The 26,457-nt window shown below is 38.3% G+C and overlaps 1 protein-coding gene and 1 long non-coding RNA gene across 3 annotated transcripts; one reads left to right on the top strand and one right to left on the bottom strand.

Moving 5' to 3' along the window:
* Positions 1-93: 93 nt before the first annotated feature.
* Positions 94-24,432, bottom strand: CREBRF (CREB3 regulatory factor). 2 transcript variants are annotated; one of them, XM_081320981.1, is made up of 9 exons: positions 24,301-24,432; positions 11,186-11,381; positions 10,380-10,505; positions 7,929-8,988; positions 6,422-6,616; positions 5,147-5,336; positions 4,015-4,088; positions 2,569-2,691; positions 94-796 (listed from the first exon to the last, which is right to left on the bottom strand). In XM_081320981.1, exons 2-9 carry the CDS (start codon positions 11,297-11,299, stop codon positions 681-683), a joined length of 1,998 nt encoding a protein of 665 aa, XP_081177107.1. In that variant the 5' UTR covers positions 11,300-11,381; positions 24,301-24,432; the 3' UTR covers positions 94-680. The 2 variants fall into 2 exon arrangements, with proteins under 2 accessions (XP_081177107.1, XP_081177108.1); XM_081320982.1 differs by having other exon boundaries at positions 24,248-24,412.
* LOC308664043 lies at positions 8,891-11,166 on the top strand. Its single transcript, XR_014025586.1, has 3 exons — positions 8,891-8,996; positions 9,669-9,721; positions 10,968-11,166. It is a non-coding gene; the product is annotated as an uncharacterized lncRNA (long non-coding RNA).
* Positions 24,433-26,457: the final 2,025 nt, after the last annotated feature.

Genomic DNA, 26,457 nt, shown 5'->3' with positions numbered 1-26,457 from the left:
TCTTCTCTCCCATAGGAGTTTCTTCATCCTACAAAATTTTTACTATTCCATGTTTATTCTTACCCTTCCCTCCCTCCCTATTCAATACAAGGCACAAAGAGTATACGTTATTTCTTACTTGCACAGACATTTAAATACCGTATCAAGCTCAGAAAATTATATTTTTTTATATGGCACACTAGCTTTATTGCTAAGTGTGCTATTTACAAGTTAGGTTACAAAGAAAACTTATTGTTTAATTTAGAAGAAAAAAAGCAATAATTTTTGAAAAAAAATCCTTGAGTTTACATTTTTTTTAAACAGAGCATAAACCTGCCAAAATGTTTGGCATTTTACTATTTTTTTTTCTTTGCAAAAAACATATTTTGCTCCTACATAAGTTATATAATCTGGTCCTAGATAAACTTAAATTTTAAAATAAACATGTAGCCATTACATTTATGCCAGAAGCAGATTTAGATCTACAAGGTTTATGCTCCAAAATGCCATTAAGCATTTTATATCATGCTTTCACTTACTGTACTACATTGTTATAAAAACAAAATAAAAAAAATAATGGAACTTAAAATTGTGTTTTATACTGCACTAAACTCACATGCAGACCAGAATTAATTCTACAATGTAGTAGTTCATGATGCAGGCAGAGCTCTGATCAGTGTGATGGGATAAAATGATGTCTGTTAAATTTTTGATGTTGGTATTCGCAGCCCGACAAGTCCTCCAGTAGGATCTCCTTCTGCTGTTTTTTCTAAAACCTGGTTCACAAATTCTGAAGTTTGTCCAGATACTGGCTGACCTAGAGAAATGAGTAAAAAAACATCTTCAGAATATTATTAAGAATTTATCTGTCCCTTGCTCTTTAATCCTTACAGTGTTAATAAGATCAAGCATATTTTCATATAAAGTATTTGAAATCTGATTCCATTCACCCGGAATAGTCTAAAAAGATGGCCGATGAACAACAACAAGCTGAATATGTACATGTAATACATGATAAACCTGGGTAGGCAGCAACATTGCAAAGAAGAATGCAGAAGAAACTGACTGTAGTTGTTAGGTAACTTGAGGATAGTTTAAGTCGATAATGAGGTCAGATAAATCTCAGCGTAGTACACAAATCTGTGTGTAGCTCTGTGCATACAACCTTTTACTAGCAAATCATAATCTGCGTCAGAGCAAGTAGCTACATTCAAAGTAGCAAGTAGCTATATAGCAGGCAAAACAAAAAGCAGCCTTTTTGTTTTGCCTGGTATATATCCAACCCTAAAAGAAACATAAGCAAGCAAATTATGAGACCACCCTACAGGGTGTCTTTGGTGTCATCTAACCAGTTTTGTTTAAATTAAAATCAGTACATTATAGGCATTCTCACGGTGTATACAAATGTAAATGACAGAAGAGGGAAAGAAGAATTTTAAGATTGGTAACTGCTGAGCTCTTGGATGAAAGGGAAGATGCACATCAAATAAATAAGGATAAAAGATGACATGGTACCTGAGCAACCAGATCTGAGTTTGGTTTGAATCTGTTGGGCTTCAAGAAATGGGACAGAGTCCTTACGAATGTTAGCTCAGCCATCTGCTCTTTAGATCTGGCTTGTCAAAGCAGCCGGGTGTGTGTATGTGTGTCTTATGATTGGGTTCTAGCAGTGGCATGAGGGTCTGGATGGGGAACAACAGGCTTATCTGAACCGTAGCAAAACTGAGTCACTTTGAGTTTGGTGTCTGCCAATCCCAGGACTTTGCCTTTGTAGCTTCATGCTTTGACCAGTTACATCCATTCATGGATCATGCAAGGGGAGGCAGTGCTCAGAGTCACTCATGCCCTAATTATTTCCAGATTGGCTTACTGTAATGAGCCTATACATGGGACTACCCTTGAAGAGTATCCAGAAGCTTCAGCTGGTGCAAAGTGCAGTACCATGGGCAGTGATGTGTTTTTCTAAAACAAATATTACATATCTGCTCTGTGAGCTGCATTGTTGCCAGTCTGCTTTCGGGTCCAATTCAAGATGCTGTATTTTGATCTTTAAAACTCTTTTATGACATGGAGCCAGGTTACTGGAGGGGCTGCCTCTACCAATTACATCTGCTCATCCCATCATATCTGGCAAGTGAGACATGCTGCATGTTCCGTTACTCAGGAAACTATATTTGGCAGGCTTGAGGTGGCGAGTCTTCTCAGCTGTGGCTCTGACCTTATGGAATGTTCTTCCCCCTGAAGTGATTTAGCTCCATCCCTCCTTTATTTTCTGGAAGTCCCACAAGACCTGGCTTTATCATCAGGTCTAGGGGTCTCCAGGGACCAGCAAGATTTTGAGATGGCTCCATTGCTAAGTGGATCTCTCTTGCGTGTGTTTTTTTATGGCTATGCTTGACATGTTTATTGTTTTAATACTTTTCCTGCTGTATGTCACCCAGAGACCCCTTTCATGAGATGGATGGGCCATATAAATTTCATAAATTAAATAAATAAAACCAGTATTTTCAAAATTTACAAATATTAAGCGGGAGCCCTATTTTTATTTTTTTATGCTTATAAATAGCACTATGTTTGTTGTTCACTTACCAAGAGTGTCTTTAATAAGTACATCAAGCTTCTGACTCATATCGGTTACTCTCTCATCTTTAGGACTCTGCACTCTATTCACAATTTCTTGTTTGATAGAATTGATCACAAACAGTAAGTTATCTGCAAAAGAGATAAAGCAACAATATAAGTTCCACCCTACTGTAATTTTTTTGAAAAGGAAGAATACATCTGTTATGTAAAAGCAATTTTATTGCTTCCAATCTTCCACCTGAAATTTCCATATTGATACAAAATAACTAATAAAACTACATTAATACTAAAGACAGCTCATAAAAAGTAATACAGAAAAAAAGATAGACTAAAGATTGAAAGGTAGAAAAAACATTTAAAGAAAAAAATCTTTTTATCTAACGAACAAACAAATGGATGTCAGACAAGACTCTATGGGACATCCTAAACTACAATGCCCCCTTCTTCCTAGTTTCCCATCAAGCAATGTGGCAAACATTTCAGATGGTTAAATCTTTTACTGTCCTTACAAAACTGCAATAGCTTTACTGAATAACTTGTTAATTACCCATCTAGACCAGCTTTCAGATAATTATTATACTTCAAAATGGATAGTTTCATCAATCAGCATACTTAAAGGATTTATTTATTTATTTTATTTTATTAAATTTATATACCACCCTATTCCCGTAGGACTCAGGGCAGTTTACAGGGAAAATTAAAAGCATAACATACAAAAATTAAAATCAGTTAAAACAATTAATTAATTCAAGTCCCCGAAATTTAAAACTAAAACCCAATTAAAATTAAAACCCCTCAGTCTGGGCCAGACAGCTCAAAGAGCCAAGTTTTCAGGTCCCGGCGAAATGAACGAAGGTCGGGGGCAGTCCTAAGTTCTGTGGGAAGTTGGTTCCATAGGGCCGGCGCGCCCACAGAGAATGCTCGTCCCCTGGGAATAACCCACCGGCATTCCTTAACCGGCGGTATCCTGAGAAGGCCCTCCCTGTGGGAGTGCACAGGACGATGGGAAGTTGATGCCGGCAGCAGGTGTTCCCTTAGATAATCCGGACCCAAGCCATTTAGGGCTTTATAGGTCATTACCAGCACCTTGAATCTCACCCGGAGGGCAACCGGAAGCCAATGCAGCTCGCGGAGAAGAGGAGTTACACGGGAGTATCGGGAAACTCCCATCACAACTCGCACGGCTGCATTCTGCACCAGTTGAAGCCTCCGAGTGGTCCTCAAGGGCAGCCCCATGTAGAGAGCGTTGCAGTAGTCTAGCCGGGAGATCACAAGTGCATGGGTGACTGTGCGTAGGGCATCTCGGTCCAGATAGGGACGCAACTGGCGCACCAGGCGAACCTGGGCAAAAGTCTCCCTGGTTAGTAAGGTACCCTAATATTGATAAATTGAAACTGATTACTGTAGTACTTTCAAGTACAAGACAACCTTTTTCCTTCTATAAAGGCTTACCATATTCAGTATTGAGTCCCCAAAGTTTAACTTTGTTGGCTTCATACTGGGCTTTCTTTTTCAGTCGGCAAGCCCTGTAATGTTGAAAAGGAAAAGAACTGAAGGTGAGATATTGTTCTTGTTGTTCGGACTGTTCACCACACAAACAACCAGAGGCTCACAATATTAGATGTTACCAAGCAGTACCCAGACTATAATTCCTGATTCCAGCTTTCATTTCTCCGTTCGCTAACAAAATGATTCCTCTGTGATTATTTATTTATTAAACATATTTCTATCCCATCACAATTAAGAGACTAGTCCCCAACCCCCAGTCCGCGGACCTGTCCTGGGCCGCAGCACACCAGCAACCGGTCCACACAAACAAGCAAAGACCCATCTATGGGATGCAGGCAGCACACAAAACCACGCCCCCTCGGTCCAGGGAAAAACCTTTCTCCACAAAACCGGTCCCTGGTGCCCCAAAAGTTGGGGACCTCTGCTGCTCTAAGGGGTTTACATGGAGCAAATAATATAGTTTAAAAGAAGCACAGTACAATCTTTAAAAACGACAGTCATAAATAGGAATAAAAAATGACATTAAAGCAAAAATGATACTATAAAAATAAAAAAAGTTGGCAACATCTTACCATCCCAGAATATTACAAGTTTACGTAATACAATTAAATGTAAGCATTCTGGCTATACATAGCAGGCAATTATGATCGGGCATTCTTCCAATGTGCTATGAGAGGTGTGAGGCAAGACAGTAAGGGAGAATTTTAATTAAGGGAGTAAGGAAGAATTTAATGCCCTCAGTCACCATAAATTGAGCTGCCATATAAATTTGTTAAATAAACAAATAAAACAACTTTTTGCATATGATTAGACTTAACCAAACTGTCAAATATAAAGCTGTCATTTATAGAATAGCTTTTCCTTTTTCAATATACCAGTCTACAAATGTTTGTCAATAGGAATATACCGTAATAATTTATCAGATTTGTGTACTACCCAACAGTTAACTTGTATACTACCCAACTCGAGGGGAAGGCTCACAACAAAATATATATAATACACACATGTATACACCCAAACATAAACAGAGAACAAACAGAATTGCTAATGCTATATTTCTTCAGAAAATTGTTACCTGGAGGCAAGTTTATTTTTTTCTTTTCTTGATCTTGGTCTTGCTGTTAAGGGAAGTTCACTGACAGGGGTCAAATCGCTAATTACTTTATTCAGTTTCCTAAGTTCATTTCCAATTTGTAGCAATTTTTTAGGATTAGGTGTCAGATCTTCTACATCAGTCCTTCGTGACTTTTTAACAGCATATTTTCCTATTTAAATATATACAATCGTAATCAATAGGTTGCAAAGTTACATTCAATTTGTAGATATACATTTATGTTACAATGCTTATTGTATGTTATTTGCCAGCACTGTAATACAAATAAGAAGCCTATATGGACTTTAAACAACCTACAAAACATCTTAGAAGTAACTGTAGGTAAAAATAAGTAAAGACCATGCTGCAGTTGCACGACGTATAATCAAGAAAATCAGTAATACATCTGTTTATTTTAGGCTATTATGCATTTAATGCAATTTTGATAAATGATGAAACTAATGACAACAATTTTCATCAATGATATAAGTATTTTCATTTCTTTCACCAAGTTTAATGTCTACAAATACAGACTATTACAGGTAGTTCTTGACCCCTTTTCACACTACTGCAGCATCCCCCATGGTCACATGATCAAAATTTGGACACTTGGCAACTGACTCATATTTACGATGGTTGCGGTGCCCCAGGGTCATATGTTCACTTTTTGCAACCTTCTGATAAGCAAAGTCAATGGAGAAGGCAGATTCACTTTACTGTGTTACTAACTTAACCACTGCCATGGTTCACTTAACAACTGTGGCGAGAAGCGTCGCAAAATGGGCAAAACTCACTTAACAATTTTCTCGCTTAGTAACAGAAATTTTGAGCTCAATTGTAGTTGTAAGTTAAGGACTACCCATAATCCATTTCCTGCAAAGAGGAAGACGGGAACAAATGTTGCCAAAAGTGTCACAAACGTTACCAAAAAATAGGGAAGCAATGTTTCAAAGTTGCAAAAGCAAATTGTTTTATGACTCCTCCCTCTTCCCACCTGATCCAATTACTGCAATAAATTAATGGAACAGTGAATAAAAGTTGCATATTTTACTTAAAAGAAAGTTATGGGGAGGAAATTTTAGAATACTACCAACACATATCCATCCATATTTCAATACCGCCAAATCCCAACACAATGTTAACCCAATACATATTAAAACAGATCTGAAATACTTATACGTCTTTATTTAAATGATACAGGGAAATCTGACAAACTTTTAAGAAGCGTGCCATGCCCCCGTAAACAGTAGCTCTCACCGTGATGTAATCCGTTCTTCTGATACATGTTACTTGGTAAGGTTTCACGATTCCACTCAGAAGGCCTTAACATTCTCTCCTGCTGTGATGGCGTCAGTTGTTCACTATATTCCCAGAAGTATCTTCGCTTGCCTCTTTTTCGACAAGATATTGCAGTCATTTCTTTCAAATCTTCTACAGAATCATTTTCAAAACCTAAACATTTATAAAGTTGTACTTTTTTAGAGCTTGTCCATGGCAAATGGACCAGAGATAGAAAGAAAGAGAGTACATCTAAAGTAAGGGTAAAAAAGATTGGAGTAAAGGGAAAATAAACTTTTGATGATTTCTGGCAATGTTCAATTTTTTTTCTCCCAAAATTGCTGACAGAGAATTATCAGATGACCAATGGACAAAAACTGGGCTGATGGCATAGGACTTTTCCAGAGTACCTCTAAACCATTTTTTTTTCTTAAGCAGAGCCTGGAGTTCTTTACTGAATAGTCTCTTCAACTAATGCTTTCTTCAAATCAGCATTCTACCTCTTTGATTTCAGAAAGTCAAAATGATCCCTGATTCATTACAGATACAGTGCACATTCAGATACAGATAAAAGTACCAACTGGAGTTAAAGTGATATTATATTGCATTACGTTGTATTATATGCATATAATTTTTTAGCTTCCATATTACTCTTTACAGGAGTGGTCCCCAATTTTTCTGGGTCCAGGGACCAATTTTTCACTCACTCACCACTTGTGCAGCCTGGTTCCCAACAGTCGGTGGACTGAGAGTTGGCAACCCCTGCTTTAAACACAGAGTGAAATTTTACTATTCCAAATCATCCTAAATAGGCATCTTTCTAATCTCATATTAAAATAGGTCACCTGGTTTCACACACCAGATATGCTATTTTCCCGAGAAGTCATTTGTACTTGTGTCTGTTTATGCTCATAGGAAATGAATGTTAAGTTATTTATCCATGAATTATTTATATTAGGCTATGCAACAGAAAGAATAATAAATCACTTTATGGACAACGAGAAGCAGCGGCATTTATTCATTAGAATGATAAACACTATTTATGGAAAAACGTCTATATAGATCATCATAGATCATGGCCATCAAATTTTCATAGAAAACCTTCAACATTTCCAAAATGTAAAAAAACTACACCTCTAAATGGATGCTTGACAGACTGTTATATAAATCGTTGAGGATTTACAGCTTATCTTAAAAACAACCTACACTGTTCAGGGCCTCCCTCCTTGTGGGAGATGGACAGTTTAGAAATATGAACTATAAACAAACAAACTGCATCAGTGCTGTACAAAACATTAAGTTACAATACTACACTGTTACAAACTACTAGACTGTACTTCCTTTGGTTACATTAAGCAAGAAGCTATTTCACGTGGCTAAATACTCATTTTCAATTTTAGAATGTGCAATGCTCTCAAGAACATCAAACATCACCAAGAAGAGTGGTTTAAATAGTTTGTATCTAGACCATATGAGTTGTAATTACCTGGTTCAGAAAATGTGTCACTGATGTCATCATCTTTATCGTCCTCATAATCCTCCTCTTCATCATTTTCAGAGAGTTCATGCTCACTTCCAAAGCCTTCATCGTGATCTTCATCTTCCACCTCTTCCTCATCGTCTTCATCCTCATCAGGATCAGCATTGCCGGCATGATCAGCTGAGCCATCACTGACAAAAAGAGAATAATTATGCTCTTCTTTTTTCTGTGAAGGATCAGACACTGAGGTGCTGGCGGAGAGATTGCTCTTCTCAGCAATAAGTCCTGGAGTTTCCTGGGGTGGAGTGAGGAGCAGAGCCTGAGTCTCTTTAAAAGGCAACACAGGAGCACTGTGATTCTGAAGTGGGTCCATTCCTTTCTGCTCTTGTCTCTTTGCTACAGCTCCACAGTAGCAGGTGTTTTCTTTTGCAGCATCAGCATTTGCCTGGCTCATAGCGGACCTGTTCTGGTGCACTGGATTTATCTTCACTTTTGCCTTTTTAACATAATCCTTACATTCAATGTGAATGTTCACTTTCTCATTACTGTACATGTTGGCCTTAACCATGATTTGTGTGCTTGAATTGGCCTTGCTTGCTTTCTGAGCACACTCAGATAAAGGTGCTTCGGCCTGAGCAGTTTTTGAGGAGCAAACTGGGGTGGCTGCTCTTGTAATTTTCTTGGTTGGCAGAGAAGTTAATTGGGTTTGTTTTGCATTGAACAGCAACTCTGAATAGCATAGTGGATCTGAGACAGGCTGAGAGTCCTCACTGTTGAGCTGAGCCAGAGTTGGAGTTTTACTTATTACCTCTTCATCTTGATACGGGCTTGAAAAATCATCAAGACCCAAATAGTCCACCTCTTTTGTTCCCCAAATGTCACAGCTGGTTAATTTTGTATACTTTGTTAAATCTTCACAGTAAGTATCCCACTGATCCCAATTAGCAGGGAAAGACATTTCAGTATCCAGAATCTCAGTAAAAGTTTCTAAGTTCTCAAATTCTTTACAGTCCTCTAGAGAAAGGAGATTGTCCCTGGAACTCTGTTGGCAATCCATTCCTCTGTCCTATTAAGGTAAATATACATAAGCACATCAATAACAGTTCATGAATTTTCTATTCTTACCCATCAGCCAACTAAGACCAAAAGAAATTAATAATTAATATTAGGTGCACCTTGAAGAACATATTGCACAAAGCAAGTTAAAGCAGTAATCCTGAAATACGTTGCATTCAATTCAGTGGGTTTACCAAATGAACATACGTAGTCCTATGCTGTATATCGGTTCTGAACATTTGGGAGTTTGAGGAGTCAACGATTCCTATGCTTATCTCACTGCTTACCTGCCATCAGTTCTAGTATCTTATAGACCAGACATGTCAAACACAAGGCCTGGGGGCCGGATGCGGCCTGTGAAGTGGTTTCATGTGGCCCGTGAAGCCATCCTGGAAACAGTGAGGGAACGGCCCCCACTGCCTTGGCCCTGGCCCAAAGACCCTCCTTCTGCCAGAGACCCTCAGATCTGTCCCACTCCTGCCCAGGCCCCCATAGGCACCCTTGATGTGAACGATGTAGAGCTGGCCACACCCACCCAGTAGGCCATAAGCACTCTAGCCACGGCCACCCAGTAGGCCACACCCACCCTAGCCATACCCACCCGCCCCCCTGAGGGCAACCGCAATGCTGATGCGGCCCTCAATGAAACTGAGTTTGACACCCCTGTTATAGACTATTCCTCTCTTTAAGCTCAACAAGACATTGTCAATGACACTGAATGAATCAGAACAAGAGACAAAGTGGTAAGAATCCATTCTTGAATTAATCCCATAACATTCAGATTCTGAAGTGCTTTATTTTAATTATATATTAAATATATTAGCATATGTTTAAAATGGGCAGAAAACATCAGCCCAAATGATCAAAAGTCTGAATTAATTCTCTTATCAGGAAAGACTACAAGTTTGGAACGATGAGATTTAGAAAAAAAGTGAATAAAAGCATATATAATATAATTTAAAAATGTATACATGGCAGAGGTAACCGATAAGGCTTTTGGTCTGATCCAAAGGAATCTTTTCATGAATTTTTAGTATACACCATATAAAAGTCTAATACACCTACAATTACTCTCACGTACGCACACATTTTATATTACCCCATTATAATACAGCTGATATGCTTAAGAAAAGTCAGAATAAAAATAGTTATTACAGAAGTATAAAAATCAAGTTACATGCTATACATCTAACACATGGTAGGCACATTTATAAATTAAACTATTACATGATAATGTAATAGTTGTTTTAAACTACTTCAAGAGGAAGAAAAATGCAGAAATGGAACAAATTATCAAGAGAGGCTGTGGCACCTTATGATTTCAAAGAGTAGCTTCACCTAAGTTTCTTTAGGAACAAGAAATATGCTTCATGCAATTAAAGACAAATGAATGTAGCTTACCAATTCATACATGAAATCTGGGTCAGAATTATTAGCCAAGAGATCTGTGCTGATCAGAGTCTGTTCAGAAAACATGTGGCTTTGAAAGGCATCTCCAAATGGAGGGTCCATTCCACTCACACTAGGCTATAATAAATTAATGTTAGTTTGGAACTTAAAACATCTCAATTTTATTATAAAACAAAACAAAAATATCAATCCTTCAAACATTATAACTTTTCTTTTTTTTCATTCTTACAATGCATGAGGAATAAACATTTGAACTTAACCTTTTAGCATTTTCTACATATAAGTGTATTATGATTCTGGCTGACTTCCTGAGATGTGCTAAGCCAATTTGGTTGAGTTTGGTTTAGCATTTTTCCAAACCCATCGTTGTTTATATCTGTGAATCCAGCCACTGTCATTTATTCAATAAAAATGATTAAAACAAATGATGGTTTTGCAGAAGGTGTGACCTCAACATCTTTCTATCCTATCTACAATACCTGAAATTAAATAAAATGTATACTATAGCCATCTAAGCTTCTTGCTTTTATTGGTAATAAAAATTGTCCTCCTCTTCTCTTTTCATAACATAATGGTCAGAAGAGGGAGCAAGTTCTACATGCCTTCTTCCTTGTTTTTGGTGTTTTTCCCCAAGAACATGTATTCCTGTTCTAAGCAATCCACCAAAGTACATTCTTTTTTGGAAGACTAATGATGATATGCTGGTAGGTACCAAATTAGATGCAGTTCTTTTAAGCTATTAGTTTGCTTTTGAAACAGTATTAAAAATTGCTTAGATAAGTGGATTGGACATTTACCTGAGGCATTTCCAGGCCCAGATCCTCCAAATTCAGTTCCAACTTTTTTGCTTTCCTTGCTTGCAAATTCTGTTCCAGCTTTTTTTCCGGGTTAGTAGGTAGCATATAACTCATACAATGGCTAGTTGCAGAGTTTTTGCTAGGAAAATGTTTATTCTGATTACTTAGAATATTTTTTTCTCTGGGGAATTTCTGCCTGAAATGAAAAGAAAACCATTAAGTGATTTTACATTAAATGCATGTTTACATGTATACCTGTTATTTTCCTTTAGGGTAAGCGAAACCACAATCATAGAATCATTTTGGCTTTATTTATTCTTCACAACAGATCATGCGCTACCTAACACCTTTTTTACCATTATCTGCCCCATTTCCCCTATTTTAGTTAGTAAACATGCTGCTAAGAACCTAAATTCACTCATTTCTTTCAACTGTTCACTATTAATGTACAGCTTGCAATCATTTACTCCATTTTCCTCATCAAACAAAAGTATTCTGGTCCTCATTTTTTGCTGCAATTATTTTTACTGCATCTCTCTTCTATTTTCTCTTTCTTTTCATCCTATCTTTTCATACTTCCTACTACGGTAACGTAACTGCATAGATTTCGGAGGCAATTTGTAAAACAATTCTGTTCCAAGCAGCTTCCATATAATCTTATGTCCACTGGGATTGTGTTACGAGATTAATTTAATCTAATACTTTTTCCACATAGAACTTGTACTTTCTATTCCTCCAGTTTTTCATTTCCATTCTATCTCTTTCACATTTTCTCTTTTTATCTATTGTCATATTTAGTATCAACATTCTGAGTTATGTTTGGAAACAAAGAAATGGTCTGTGCAGCTGTTTTGATATGTTTCTTTCATCTAGCTCTGCTCTGAAACACAGTTTTGTATTCAGAACATTTGCAATGACTGTTTTTCAATTGTTTTCAAAGACAGCCACACACTGTATGTAAAATGAACAATGTGTTACCAGGATGTGGATTTGATCCAGGAATCCTCATTTCAATAAAATGAGTATCAAAGTACAACCAGAGAATGGAACTGCTTCAGCCTAATGTTAATATTCAAATGAATTATTTTAACATGGGCCAAATGTTTGTGCTTCTACAATAACTGGTAGTTTCTATGCTATGTCACAAGAAAGTAAACGGTCCTATGGATTCACAGGAATTCATATTCATACACAAGAGAAGCTGCCTATTACGACTTTACAGAGGCAATTATTGTTGGGGGCAATAAGCTGACTTGTAATAATGCCGCTTGTGGGGGGCTGAAAGCCCTAATATTTTTTTTATTTTAATTCCATTTATATCCCGCCCTTCTCCGAAGACTCAGGGCGGCTTACAAGCTTAGCAGTAGCCTTCATTCTATGTATATGCCTGCTTATTAGGGCTTTCAACCCCATCTCGAGCGGCAATTATTACAAAGTCAGCTTAATTGCCCCCAACAATCTGGGTCCTCATTTTACCTCCCTCGGAAGGATGGAAGGCTGAGTCAACCTTGAGCCTGGTGGGATGCGAACCTGCACTAATTGCAGGCAGCTGGTGTTACTTAAGGAGGCATTAGCCCACTGCTCCACCAAGGCTCTTAATAAGCAGGCATATACCGTACATAGAATGAAGGCTATTGCTAAGCACACTGATTTGTGCTTTAGATTGTAAGCCACCCTGAGTCTTCGGAGAAGGGCGGGATATAAATGGGATTAAAAAAAATTATTTTGAGTTGCTTATGCTTTCAGTCTTTGATAATGATTGGCTATTTTGTCATTGTGAAAGAGAATATTTTAGTTCTACTTGTATAATTATTCCTAATATAATAGAATTACTTTCAGATGGGCACATTATCCTGACTCATAAAAGCATAGCCATCTTTGACTGTCAAAGATTAGCCACTCCAGATGGTTGTATCATCTGATATTGGAGGTTATTGATATTCATACCATTGATTTTAACCCCAATGGTAGATTCTCCAAATGTGCATTTCTCATAACTATTTCTGTGTACATGCTCAATAGGATGGGTGACAGGATTCAACTTGTTGAGTGCCTTTTCCTATTCTGAACCATTTTGTATCTTCATATTCCATTCCTATAGTGGCTGCCTGATCAGAGTACAATGACAGAATGAGCTGGATATGATGTGATGATATTCCAGTTCTTTGAGGCAATTCCAGAGCTTGTTGTCATGGTCAACACAATCGAAGGCTTTTGTGTAGTCAATGAATACAACACCTGTCTGAAACTCTGTGTCTCTTCTTGGGACTGTGCAGCTGGTTTAAAGATGCAGGCCTTTAAAAAACAGAGGTGCTATGTTCATAGTTCATGACCCCCCCAGTTGCATCACCTAGAGGAGGATACAGGCTCCTAAGCAATGCTGCATGCATTGCTTGTAATGTAAGAAAAAGAGCAACATCTGACTTTTTTGCTATGAAAGATATAGGTCATCGTAATATCCATTCACAATAATTATTGCAAGGAAAAATGACTAACTGTAGCACAGATTTAAGTCTAAGTAGCATTCCATCACCCTTTGTTCTGACTACTCAAATCACCCTGCTTGCATCCTTTAAACTGCTTTAAGCAGCTGAACAGAGCAGCATCCTGAGGCATCTAATTTTTCAATTTGCTTTCTATTTTGCCTTCAGTGGAAAAGCAACAATTACAAACTACACCTAGATAATTTAGTCTTGGAAAATGTTCTTTTTCTTTTTGAAATTTTAAAGGAGTATGAGAATTCTTTGCTCAAAACAATAGGGTTTTTTTAAAAAAAAGAATAAGGAAGTTTTCATTTCTCTAATTCCAGAGTTCTTGCTTCCTTCATTTATTTTAAAACTGACTTCCAGAAGGTGACCTTTCACACTCTTTGAGAGTGGTATTTATGGGAAAAAGTTTTTTCCTGTGTACAGCTTGGTGTACAGAACACAACACAGACTTCAAATGCGCACACAAAAGTAATTTTCTGTTAATAGCTTTGACACACAACTTTGGCACTCATGACAATTATGCCAGATTATAAAAATTATGCTTTATGCTATGAATATGTCCTTATGCATAATATATACCAGAGGTGTCAAATTCGCAGCGTCACGTGATGTGTCGTGACGTATTGCAACTTTTTTGCCATTGCCGGCAATGGGGTGGGTGCAGTTTCGCTATGATGCATTGGGCCCGCGGGCCGGCAGTTTGACACCCCTGATGTATACTACATAAACCTTTTATTACAGAATGACATTGATTCTGCTTGTGCGTAATACTACTATAGATCAATTATCATAGCTGACAATGAAAAGCTCCATTTATGCCTCCCTTTCTCAACTTGTGCAGGGTCCCTACTTTCACTATGACATTAGTCTAGCTGCAGTGGAACAGAGAATCCCTGCATGTACGATTACAATTTCCTCAACCAATACATCCAGTGAACAAGCATGACAGGAATCACCTAGTTAATTTCGTGTTCAAGCAGAAATATTCCAATCATTTTTAAACCCTTCATAACTAAACTGAGAATTTATTGATAAGTAGCAGTCTTGAAAAGCACAACTGCAGTGTTGGTGAGATACAATCGCTGTGATAATACTCTGAAAAACAGAAATGCTGTAGCAATAAAACTGCAGAAAGGCGAATTGTGATTTTAGTCTTGTTCTAAGAAAAGGCACTAGCCATTTCCTCTAAAATATTTGGAAGTTGGGATAGAAAGCAAAATTGAAACATGATCTGAAAATGATAGCACAGGTTTCTTTTTTTAAAAAAAAAACCTTGCACTTTAGTGTTATTGACTTTAGTGACTTGCCATCTACTTCTGCAGGCTTAATCAAGACATACCTAAGAAATGTAGCATCCATCAACTTAAGGGATTCCAATATCACAGAGAAATATTTAAAGGATTTTCCCCCCAACCCAAATAACTCAAACTACTCTGTAAATTGTCTCTTGCATCCAATTGTATCCTGCTGTATCGAAGAATCAATTTTTTTTATTGAAAAGTTTTAAAATACATTTTATCTTTAACAATCCCCCCTCCCCCTCCCCTACCTACCCCTCCCTACCCCTCCCCCCCTTTCCCCCCTCCCCCCCCCCGACTTCCCAGAGCTAAGTACAGGGTATAAAAACAAAGAACAATCATAAGCATCCATATGCTACCAATAATAAATTCTTAAATCTATCACTCTCTAGCTCATATAAGATAACTACAAGCAATACTAATATTTCATATAGAAAAAAAAGAAAATAGAAAGGAAGACTTATTGAAATGCTAAATGAAACTTTTTAGTCCCATATTTGTTCTGGATATATTCAATCCATTTTTTCCACTCCATAATATAACGTTCTTGCGAATGATCTTTCAAATAAGCCGAGATCTTTGCCATTTCTGCCAGGTCAGAAACCTTTAAAGTCCATTCTTCTATAGTCGGCAGTTCCTCCTTCTTCCAATATTGACCTATTAAAAGTCTTGCTGCTGTAATTAAATTCAACATCAACTTAGTGTCCACAACAGTAGCATCTGCAATTATACCCAACAAAAAGAATTGCGGACAAAACTTTATCCTTTGCTTGAAGATCTTCTGCATATTCCACCAAATTTTTATCCAAAAAGCCTTGACCTTTTTGCAGGTCCACCATATGTGAAAATATGTTGCATCTTCGCCACCACACCTCCAGCATTTTGGCTGATAATTCGGATACATACTTGCAAGCTTTTTAGGATCTAAATGCCATCTATAAAACATTTTATAAAAGTTCTCTCTTAGATTTTGAGCTTGTGTAAATTTTACGTTCCTCACCCAGATCTTTTCCCACGTGTCCATTGTAATAACTTCTTGGATATTCTGGGCCCATTTTATCATACAATCTTTAACAAGTTCTGTTTCTGAGTCAATTTCTATCAATGCAAGATATATCCGTTTGATATGTGCTGGACCCTGATTTCTAATTTGCTTTATCAAATTTTCATCAGTCATTGCAAAACCAGTTTTCTGATCTTCTTTCCACCTGGCCCGTAACTGAGTATATTGAAACCAGGTTTGAACAATCTTCTCATCTCGCAAGAGGTTATACGATTTTAAACACCGTACACTTCTTTCCAAGCTTAAAATCTCCTTATACGTAGTCACATCATGTTTGAAACCAACATTTATGTTTTCTATTGCGTGTTTTGGAATTGCCCACAATGGCATCTTACAGTCTAACTTATGTCTATACTTCTTCCAAACTCTCAACAATGCCTGTCTTAAAATATGCACTTTAAACACATTATCTACCTTCTTATCATACAACAAATATGCATGCCAGTCAAATAACAAGTCGTGACCCTCAAGATTTAATAATCTCTCTTGTGTCAAATTAATCCAATCACTTATTCCTGCTAACGCAGCAGCTTCATAATATAATTTAAGATTGGGCATTTTAAGACCACCTCTTTCACGAGTATCCTGCATAATCTTAAGTTTAACTCGTGGCCTTTTCCCTGCCCAAACAAATTTATTCATACCCCGTTGCCATTCTTCCAAATTAGAATCTTTCTTAAGAACCGGTATCATTTGAAATAAGAATAAAAATTTAGGCAGGACATTCATTTTCACTGCTGCGATTCGAAGAATCATTTTTTTTGACAAAAGCTCCAGTGCTATGGACATGGGCAGGTCAATGTAGTTCATCTGATTTGCCAATGCCATTTTCTGGTAATTTTCTATTTACTTTCCAATTGAGCCTTCAGGTCTCAGATTTCGGATGTCTTACCATGCAAATACTAACGTCTCACCCCATCAGCTTTTGCAAAATCAATTAAGGTAAAGGTAAAGGTTCCCCCGCACATGCGTGCTAGTCGTTTCCGACTCTAGGGGCCGGTGCTCATCTCCGTTTCAAAGCCGAAGAGCCAGCGCTTGTCCGAGGACATCTCCGTGGTCATGTGGCCGGCATGACTAGACGCCAAAGGCGCACGGAACGCTGTTACCTTCCCACCGTAGTGGTCCCTATTTTTCTACTTGCATTTTTACGTGCTTTTGAACTGCTAGGTTGGCAGAAGCTGGGACGAGTAACAGGCGCTCACTCTGTTACGCGGCGCTCGGGATTTGACCCGCCAAACTGCCGACCTTCTGATCGACAAGCTCAGCGTCCCAACCCACTGAGCCACTTAATACTTAATAGGTTCTCTTTTATGATCAGGATAGTAGCTTTGAGGATAAAGTATTAAAGAATAGGACAGAGTATTCCTCTTTCAGCTTTATGTAATTGACAATTCTGAATGTTTCTTGGATTTTTAAAGTTCCCTATTGGTATGGTTGGCTTTGAGTTTACTGTTACCTGTGTTCTACTTGCTTTATCACCCTGTCCCACTAATAAATCAGACTGAAACAGAAGAAAAGTCAGCAAACTTAATGGAACACACATAAAACTCATTACCTGCCCTAACTCTGTGGCTAAATTATGGCATTTTTGAAGTTATGATGCTTTATTGAATTTGCATACCAACATACCTTTTTGAAGTAATTTGAAATAAAATTATAAATTGCTTGTAAGTTTGGAACCCAACATTTCTAATTTAATATAAAGGCTATTTATAGTAATCTATTAAGTATACAATGAATTGAAGATTTCTGGCTATCTAAATACTGTTGGTCTCATGACTTTCATAATTCATATCAATAGTGAGGGATGTTTGAAGCTGTAATTCAACAATGTGTAAGAGATCACTGATTCTTTGCCCAAGCTACATGACCATGCCAGAATAATTCAAATATGTTTCTTTTCCCCCTCCAAGTAAAGTAGTGTAAATTCTTTAATTGATATTGAATCAGATGAGTCCCAAGTATTCCTGCACAAATAATGTGCAATTACTAATGTAATTCCTCCTGAACAAATATGATTAGTGGAAGGATATGGAATCCAGTGCCCTGAACAATTATCTAATAATTATTTTTTACAATACCAACTAGAATTTACATAACTCTCAGCATAGGACAGTTGTGATTTAAAAAAAAAATAATAATGCAAAATTTTAGCTTATTTACCATTCTAAGTGCATCACAGCTCCCAACAAAACACAGCAATCTCTTCACTACTATATAGTAAAAACTATAGCAATTTTGTAAGAAAGGCAATCAATCTAGAGAAAAATTCACATTCAGTGTGATACAAATTTACTTTCAAAATATAATATTTGTGATTGGGGTATATTTTGGGTTGTACTATCAATGCTGAGAGTTTTCTTTTTCTTCAAAGTAGTTTTAAAACTTTAGCTGCCTTAGCTTCTCCAATGTAAACACGGTTTAATACAGGGGACACAATTTTTGTAAGGAAGGGGAAAGAGAACTAACTGCATGTATGGAACACTCATCACATGTACTGGTAACTTAAAAGCTGAATGACATAAGTATGTCAATATTTCACTACTGAAAATCCTGATTGGTGTATATAAGGCAGGACCCAGATTTCTCCTCAGGTTATATAACTATATTGTAGGTACTTGTGTTTAGCTCTGGAAATCTAGTTAACAGCTGCTGCAAAAATTAAATAGACAGACAGGGATTTACTCTGTCATAAAAGGCACATTTTTTAAAAAAACATGGAAAGTAATACCATTCAATTATATTATAATTTTATTTGCCTTTATTAATGCCTAAGTCCTGTTCATTTTTTGAAGTGCTGCCCCAAGCGCACTACTTAAAAGCAAACTGTAATCTTTGGCCCCCCCAAATTTGTGCAACCCTGAAATAAAACTAAAAGTTGAGGGAAAATATTTAAAAGAAAAAATGTTTTTTTAAAAGAAAAATTAAAGTAAAAGTACATATTTTTCAATACATAATACAAATTGTTAAAGCAGCTTGCAATTTACAGTGCAAATATTTGGTTTCATTCTATTTCTGCTTGAGAGCCCTATGCAGCAATTAAAATAAAAGGGTACTCATGTAATTTTTGTCCTCAACAAATAACTTTTCTTGCATCAGCTCTTAATTTTCAATTCTAAATGAAGATATTTGAGATCTTTCATCTAAGAAAGAGTGAATAAACTGATTTTTCATAAACTGGTTCTCCCTGATTGCTTCATAGACTTGCTGTTTCCAAGCTCAGTATACATTTGTTGTTGTAAGCCTAAGAGATATCAGCCAAAACAGAGAGATCACTTTGTCATGAAAAATCTTCCTGGTACAGCCTCACAATGCATTACAAACATAATATATTATATACTATATAATGAACTTATCAATAAATCCTTTTGTAAAAATACATGGATGTATCACAAGTGAAGCAGGAGATTCATCAATAATGCATCCCTTTGTTTATGAGGTCTGGTATTTGTGTAGTTAAAATTTATATTCCACTGATTATGTGTACTGAAGCATTCTTATATCTATGAGTTAAAGTTCCAGCAGAGGCAAATTTCTCTTGCACCTTCCAGTCTACAAAGGGTAAAAGAACTTAAAGTTCTACTTCATTGATTCTTCAAAAATACTGAATATTTTTCATGATCAGTTCCGTAGAAGGGTTTTTCTGCTTTCAAAAGTAATTGTTAATATAACTAGCTTAATCTCTGATTCATCAAATCTCATGTTGTCTGCTTATGTTTGAAGCTGAAGATTGCACCTGACGTCTCAAGCCTTTGAAAGGTCAGAATACATAATAGCCTGCATTAATGGATTACAAGTGGTGGAGGCTTAAATAAACCAAGAAAACATACAAATTTGATGTAGCAGTTGGACAATTAAGCCATCTTATAATAAATTAAAGTTTTAGGATGTCAGGCATAAACTATTATTATTCATGTTGCTTCTGCAATGAAGACCACGGTACATTCTTTTATTAGTAATAGCATTTTAAAATAAAATGCTACTTTATTTTAAATAGCATTTAAAAAAATGTTATGTTGGAAATTTTACATTGGAAAAATATCAGTAATGAAACATCAATGGAAATCATCAGTGCTTAAGTGAACATACCAAGAAGGAAAAGTGGGGACTTAAATTAAGCAAAATCAGGCAATAAGAGGTTTCATAGTACGAAGAGTTTGATCTTCATGTCTTTTTTTCTTTTTGATTTAGAAATACTGCATGCAACGATCATTGTCTATTTTGTACAGTTGACAATAAAAATATCAATGCAATTAAAAATTGATTAACTTTGAACAATTTGATTTTGCAGTACAAATATAATAAAACACTAAATGAAGGGTTGTAAATCAAGGACTACCTGTAAACAGTACTGTATTCATTTCAATAATTTATTGGTGGAACTGTTTTGATTGTATTACTTTAAAATTTACAAAAGAAAAGTGCAGTCCGTTAATTCTTCTGGAGTTAACTCAGGGGGTTTTGTATTACAGTATTAGTCAAGATATCTGTCTGTATCACCTAGAAAAGATAGATTTTTTTCAGATGCTATAGAGCAGCAACAGTTTCAGTCCTATTGAAGAAAGTTTGGCACACTAGAATGTTGTTTGATACCATATACTTTGACATGCTACAGGTTATATTTTGTCCCAATTATTATTTAAAATCTGCATCTGTTGGATAACTGGGAACTGTAGAATGAGATGGCACCAATATATTGATGATACAGAACAATACCAAAAACAAGAGTGATATATCTGAATGCTCAGGAATTAAGATTTAACCAGTTCTGGACTGGATATCTTAAAGTTCAGTGTACAAGTTTCAACCTTTTCTATACTTAGCTGACCATTATTCCATACCTGATAACATATTTAGAAGTTTGGAATACGTGTCATATAGAACTACCATTTAAAGAGCTTCTGGAATAACTAATACAAAATGCAGTAATACTAATAACTAATACAAAATGCAGCTAGATTTATACTACTGAGATTATATTGGAAAAATATTTACTGGTTGCTAATTATTTTCTGTATCAATTCAAGATTTAAATCTTTAAAACCTGACTACTTCAGTGCCTGAATAAGAGCATGCTTATTTTAGGATGAATATGTCCAATTTAAATCTATAGCAGAACCATCGCCTCTTTAAAAAAGATGCAGGAAAAAAATTTACAAGCTGCAATCAGAATTAAAGTTATAAAACACAATATTAAGCAGTGTCAAAATGCAATTAAACTGGACAATCTATTGCTTATCTAAAATAGTCGTATTTCTTCCATTGAAAATTCTACAACCTAGGTCCTGCTTGCCAAGAAGTTCCACCCAAAGTATCCACTAACCCATCTTCAGTGACCAGATGAACAAAATGTCCTGTAATGAAGGACATCAGTTCAATGAGCAGTTTGCATTTACTTTTATCTTCATCATCACTTCTAGCTAGTCATTTCTATCATCTACCTAATCAATATACAATGGTAATAGAAATCCGGCACTGTATTTGAAGTGCACCCATTAACCCAGGGAGGGAAGTTATAAAGGTAAAGGTTCCCCCGCACATGCGTGCTAGTCGTTTCCAACTCTAGGGGCCGGTGCTCATCTCCGTTTCAAAGCCGAAGAGCCAGTGCTTGTCCGAGGACGTCTCCGTGGTCATGTGGCCGGCATGACTAGACGCCAAAGGTGCACGGAACGCTGTTACCTTCCCACTGTAGTGGTCCCTATTTTTCTACTTGCATTTTTACGTGCTTTCGAACTGCTAGGTTGGCAGAAGCTGGGACGAGTAACAGGCGCTCACTCTGTTACGCGGCACTCGGGATTCGACCCGCCAAGCTGCCGACCTTCTGACCGACAAGCTCAGCGTCCTAACACACTGAGCCACCACGTCCCTAGGGAAGTTATACATAAGCACAAAACAGCTACAGCTGTGAAACAACTCCATATAGGCATGCAGTGTTGTAGAACTGGCAAGCAGTAATCAGGACACCTTTTTCATAGCATAAAGGAAAAAGTTGTAAGCTCCATCATTGCCACCAAAGTGCAAGAACACTAAATAAAACGTAGGCAGGACTACTTTGTTTTGTGCTTATGTATAACTTCCCTAAGCACAAAACAAAATAGTCCTGCCTACTTTTTATTTAGTGTTCTTGCACTTTGGTGGCAATGATGGAGCTTACAACTTTTTCCTCTATGCTATGAAAAAGGTGTCCTGATTACTGCTTGCCAGTTCTACAACACTGCATGCCCATATGGAGTTGTTTCACAGCTGTAGCTTTTTTCTTATCATCCCTCAATTCTAATTGTGTTTTTTTTTAATATTCCGGTGGTCGAAACTCGTCAATTCCTATCACTAAGCTGAACCACTAACACACTTCCCATCCAATATGGCCGCTCTACCAAACAGCAACGAAACACACCTTAATATATTGTCGTCTCGCTCTGCCCTCCCTGTAATCCTATTGGCTCGTTCTATTCGAAACTCTGCCGCTATTGGGCGCGCCCGGCGTCGTTCTTTCTGTCTAGCGGCGTCTCTCAAGTTAGAGTGACGCGACATGTAAACAAATCACTTTCTGGATGTTCCAAACTAATCGGAACTCCGCCGGCCCACGCCAGTCCCGAAGCCAACGAGGGGAAGAGATCTGGGCAGCCCACTGCATCCCATCGTGGAAGTAAAGAAAACATTTTTTGAGCTACAAAGTTACTTTAAAAAAAAGGGGGGGAATAAGATACCTGTAGCCTATCAATGCGGGATAGGTGGGGTTTCTTCATATTTTATTACAAATATTTGTATGCCGCCAAGGAGAATCACAAGGAAGAGGCGTCCGCACTAAAGGAGGGTAGCGATGGTGAATCTCAGATGCCTCCCTTTTCCTCCTTAGGGCTACAACTGAACTTTGCAAACTCCTAACATTGCAATGCATACGAGGACTCCTCACGCACCCCATACAGCCATTCAGCCTTGCAAAATTGAAGGGAAAGGTTTTCTCCTTTCCCATCAATGTCTGCTCTGTATGAATCACATACTTTTTTTCTTGGCTCCCATGCCAATCACTTGGCTTTCTCCCTCGCCGGGCTTGACAAACACGAGGGCCGAGCCAGATATCTTCGTTTCACTTCCTTCCCATATGAATTAAGCGGGAAATAAAATTGGGGTAAACACACTAGGCTAGGGCAATGTGTGCAGCCTTTGGATGTGAATTCGATTTATAACCTATGAAATTCTTCGAACATTTTACTCCCACCATTACGTCAATCATACTCAACAGCGTTTACAGATTTTTCTTATTAACAAAAACGAGAGCATATTTTTATCCGTATCTAACTAAGACAGGCAACTCTTCCGGAAAGGAAAATGTTGAATCAAACCGAATGGACCTCACAAGACTTGAGCGTGCTTTATAACAACAGCTGACAGAATTTTCTTTCAAATGCCCAACTAGTAAAGGAAACATGCAGAAGTCTGCAGGAAACAGAATAACTAGGTCTCCTCCTTCCTACTGTTATAAACGAGTACATCCATTTTTGGGGAAACGAGGTTAACGTGAAAAAGTTCCTTACAAAAATGAAGTACTAAATTAATCCAAGGACTCAGTGCCCACGTCTGAATAAACCGCGTAGCCTAAAGTCCCTCCTTCACTTTACATGGAAAAGGAGACTAAACAAACCCCCGGATTCCTCTGCAGTCTGAGGAGGAAAGGCAAGCAAGCCCACGCCCCCTTTCAAGGTCTCTTTCCACCCAGGGCGAGCGCTCGAAGAAATCGGGCATGTTCTTGTCCACCCTGCATGACACCTCCAGGATTGAAACCCGGAAAAAAACACCACCCCAATCTTTATCTTAACTTTAAACATAAACAGCCTATCTCCTTAAATTATTCCTTCCGCCCATAGTTGTCAATGCACACTTGCCCCGGATCTCCTCTCCCAAGCCACGCTGCGGAAGGACGGCACCCCTTTCGCTGCCCCCACGAAGACGACCTCGACCGCGCCGTTCTGAGCAGCCTCCATCCTAAATCGCTCTTCTCTGCTTCCTCCTCCTGTCCCGGGCATCAAGGACCCTCGGAGCCTCCCTCCCACCGGAGCCGCCGCATCCTTCTGCCGCCGAAGGGCTTCCCGGCTCATGCAAGAACCTGCAGGGACCGCTGCTCTCCCGGTGCCCGCCCGCCACCGCCGCTCCCTCTCGCCCCGCCGCGGGGGCATGGAGCCCCCCAAACTTCTCTCCTTCCCTCCCTTCCCACCTCCTTCTCTGTCGGCTCTTCAACGGCTTCCATCTCCCTTCGTGGCTCCTCACCTGGTGCCCCGACCCAGCGGGGGGATAGAGGACGTCTCACTTGTGGTCCCAGCTTCTGCTGGGGCTATAGCTTTGGCCCGGCCCCTCCATGCCGCTCTGGGGTTTGTTTTGTTTATGTCCCTTCCTGACGGATTCCCGGAAATCGCGTGACTCGCCCCCATCACGTGGCCTTTAAAAAACGGGGAGGGGGGGGAGGGAAGGGCGAGCACAGCCAAGTCGAGGAAGAAAGTAAGGCCGCCGAGGCCTCCAATCAGAAAGTGCGCGGTCAAGGACCAATCAGCGGCCGCAGAAACTGGTCTCCCCTCTCACGTGACGGACCGAAGGGCGAGGGGGGAGAAGGGAAGGTTCTTGCTCAGCTGACGCGGACGGCGGCGGGAATTCAACGGGGGAGGTGGGGGAAAAGCACTAACACAGCTCCTAATTGCAAAGTAGTTGCATTGGCCGCTCGTCCGCGGGGCGAGAACTAAAGGGCCCGACTTTAATCAATTCCAGCTGATCTGTAGTGATCTCTAAATTGTCTCCAGTCTTGCCAAACTCCCGTAGGATGATGACAGCTGCAATCCCGACACCTCTGTGTGTGGCCCATCCACCGAGTCGATCGTGCAACCTTAATTCAGAATGAATGATGAGGGGGTCTCAGCCTAATCTTTTTAAATGCAGAGATGCAGGGTGTATAGTCCTGTTGCTTTGCAGGTGTTTAGTGAGGGTCAGGACGACAATCTTAAAAAGGCCTGTTCCTTGTGCAACTATCTTCAACTGCACTAGTCCTGGCTGCAGGATTGTGGGTCCAGAATGTCTAGCTAGCCTATGGGATCTGAACTACTGAAAGCAAATTACTGCTCAGTGGTTGCAAAATTGTTTAATTCTAATAACAAAGCTACAAATAGATCCCAAGGAAGCATTGTCTTCTCCAAATGATTCTCTAAAAAATCCTATCTCAATATAGGATTGAGTCATCTGGAGTTTACTAAAGTTGTATTCAAACACAGGAGTCACCAACTTACAGCCCTTTGTTTAGTGACGGCTTGAAGTTACAACAGCACTGAAAGTAACAACTGGTCTTCACATTTACTACCATTGCAGCATCTCCAGTTGTGTGATCAAAATCTGGGTGCTTGACAGCTGGCATGTATTTACAACAGTTGCAGCATTCCAGGGTCACATGAGCACAATTTACAGCCTTCCCAGATGGCTTCCAAAGCAAAGTCAGTGGGGGAAGCTGGACTCAATGACTGTATGATTCACTTAAGAACTGCAACGAGTCACTTAACTGTATCCAGAAAGTCATAAAACTGGGCACAACTTACTTAACCACCAACTTGCTAGCAATGGAAATTCTGGTCCCAAATGTGGTCATATGTGGAGGACTACCTATATGTGTAAGTATACCTTCAGAGGTCAAAATACTGGAACAAAATTTTCTTACTAGCTCTAACAGTATTCTTCAATGTAGTTTGCTCATACATCCCAGTGCAAATGATACAGAGATTGGGGTGGGTGGGGGAGAAGTATGCACATATATGGATTCAGCCTAGGCCAGGGGTCTGCAACCTTGACAACTTTAAGACTTGTGAACTTCAGCTCCCAGAATTCCTCAGCCAGCTATGGGAGCTGAAGTCCACAAGTCCAAACCCTTAGGATCTGGATTTGGTTCATGATTGTCTTCAGAAAGCTTAGTCATCCCCTTGCAGTATTTCCACATGAGCATCATACTGCTTTAAAAATGTATCCAAGGTTACCATTTACACTGAATTATCTTTTGTACCTGACATAATTTATTAGTATTTTTTAATTAGATACGACGTCACTCAGCTCTGATCATTCAATCATCACAGGTTTCTACTGTAAATTCTGACTGACCTAAACAACAATTTTAGCTATTTAATGAATAGATTTCTCTATAATTTAATTTTGAATATAACAAATACTGGTAACCTTAACTTCTATATATAAATACTGAAATTCCAGGCTAAATTCACTTATTTGTAATTTGGATATTACTACACTGGACTTTAGGACACAATTTTACAGGTTTCTGCTGTACTCTACAAATCCAATAAAGCTATTCATATTTCCATATTTTATTATGATATTTGGGCCCTAGAATTAATTAAATTTGAGAAAATAAGACTGAGAAGATATTGGACATGACATCTA

The sequence above is a fragment of the Vipera berus genome (genome assembly GCF_964194415.1).
Source record: "Vipera berus genome assembly, chromosome: 2".
Lineage (NCBI taxonomy): Eukaryota > Metazoa > Chordata > Lepidosauria > Squamata > Viperidae > Vipera > Vipera berus.
This window is presented reverse-complemented; position numbering and strand designations above follow the sequence as displayed.

Coding starts and splice junctions, on each gene's coding strand:
- CREBRF (XM_081320981.1), bottom strand. CDS start 11,299: ATGAGTTATATGCTACCTACTAACCCGGAAAAAAAGCTGGAACAGAAT. Junction 6,617..7,928: donor TGACACATTTTCTGAACCAG/GTAATTACAACT, acceptor ATAAATGTTTAG/GTTTTGAAAATGATTCTGTA. Junction 4,089..5,146: donor AAAAATAAACTTGCCTCCAG/GTAACAATTTTC, acceptor TCAACATTACAG/GGCTTGCCGACTGAAAAAGA.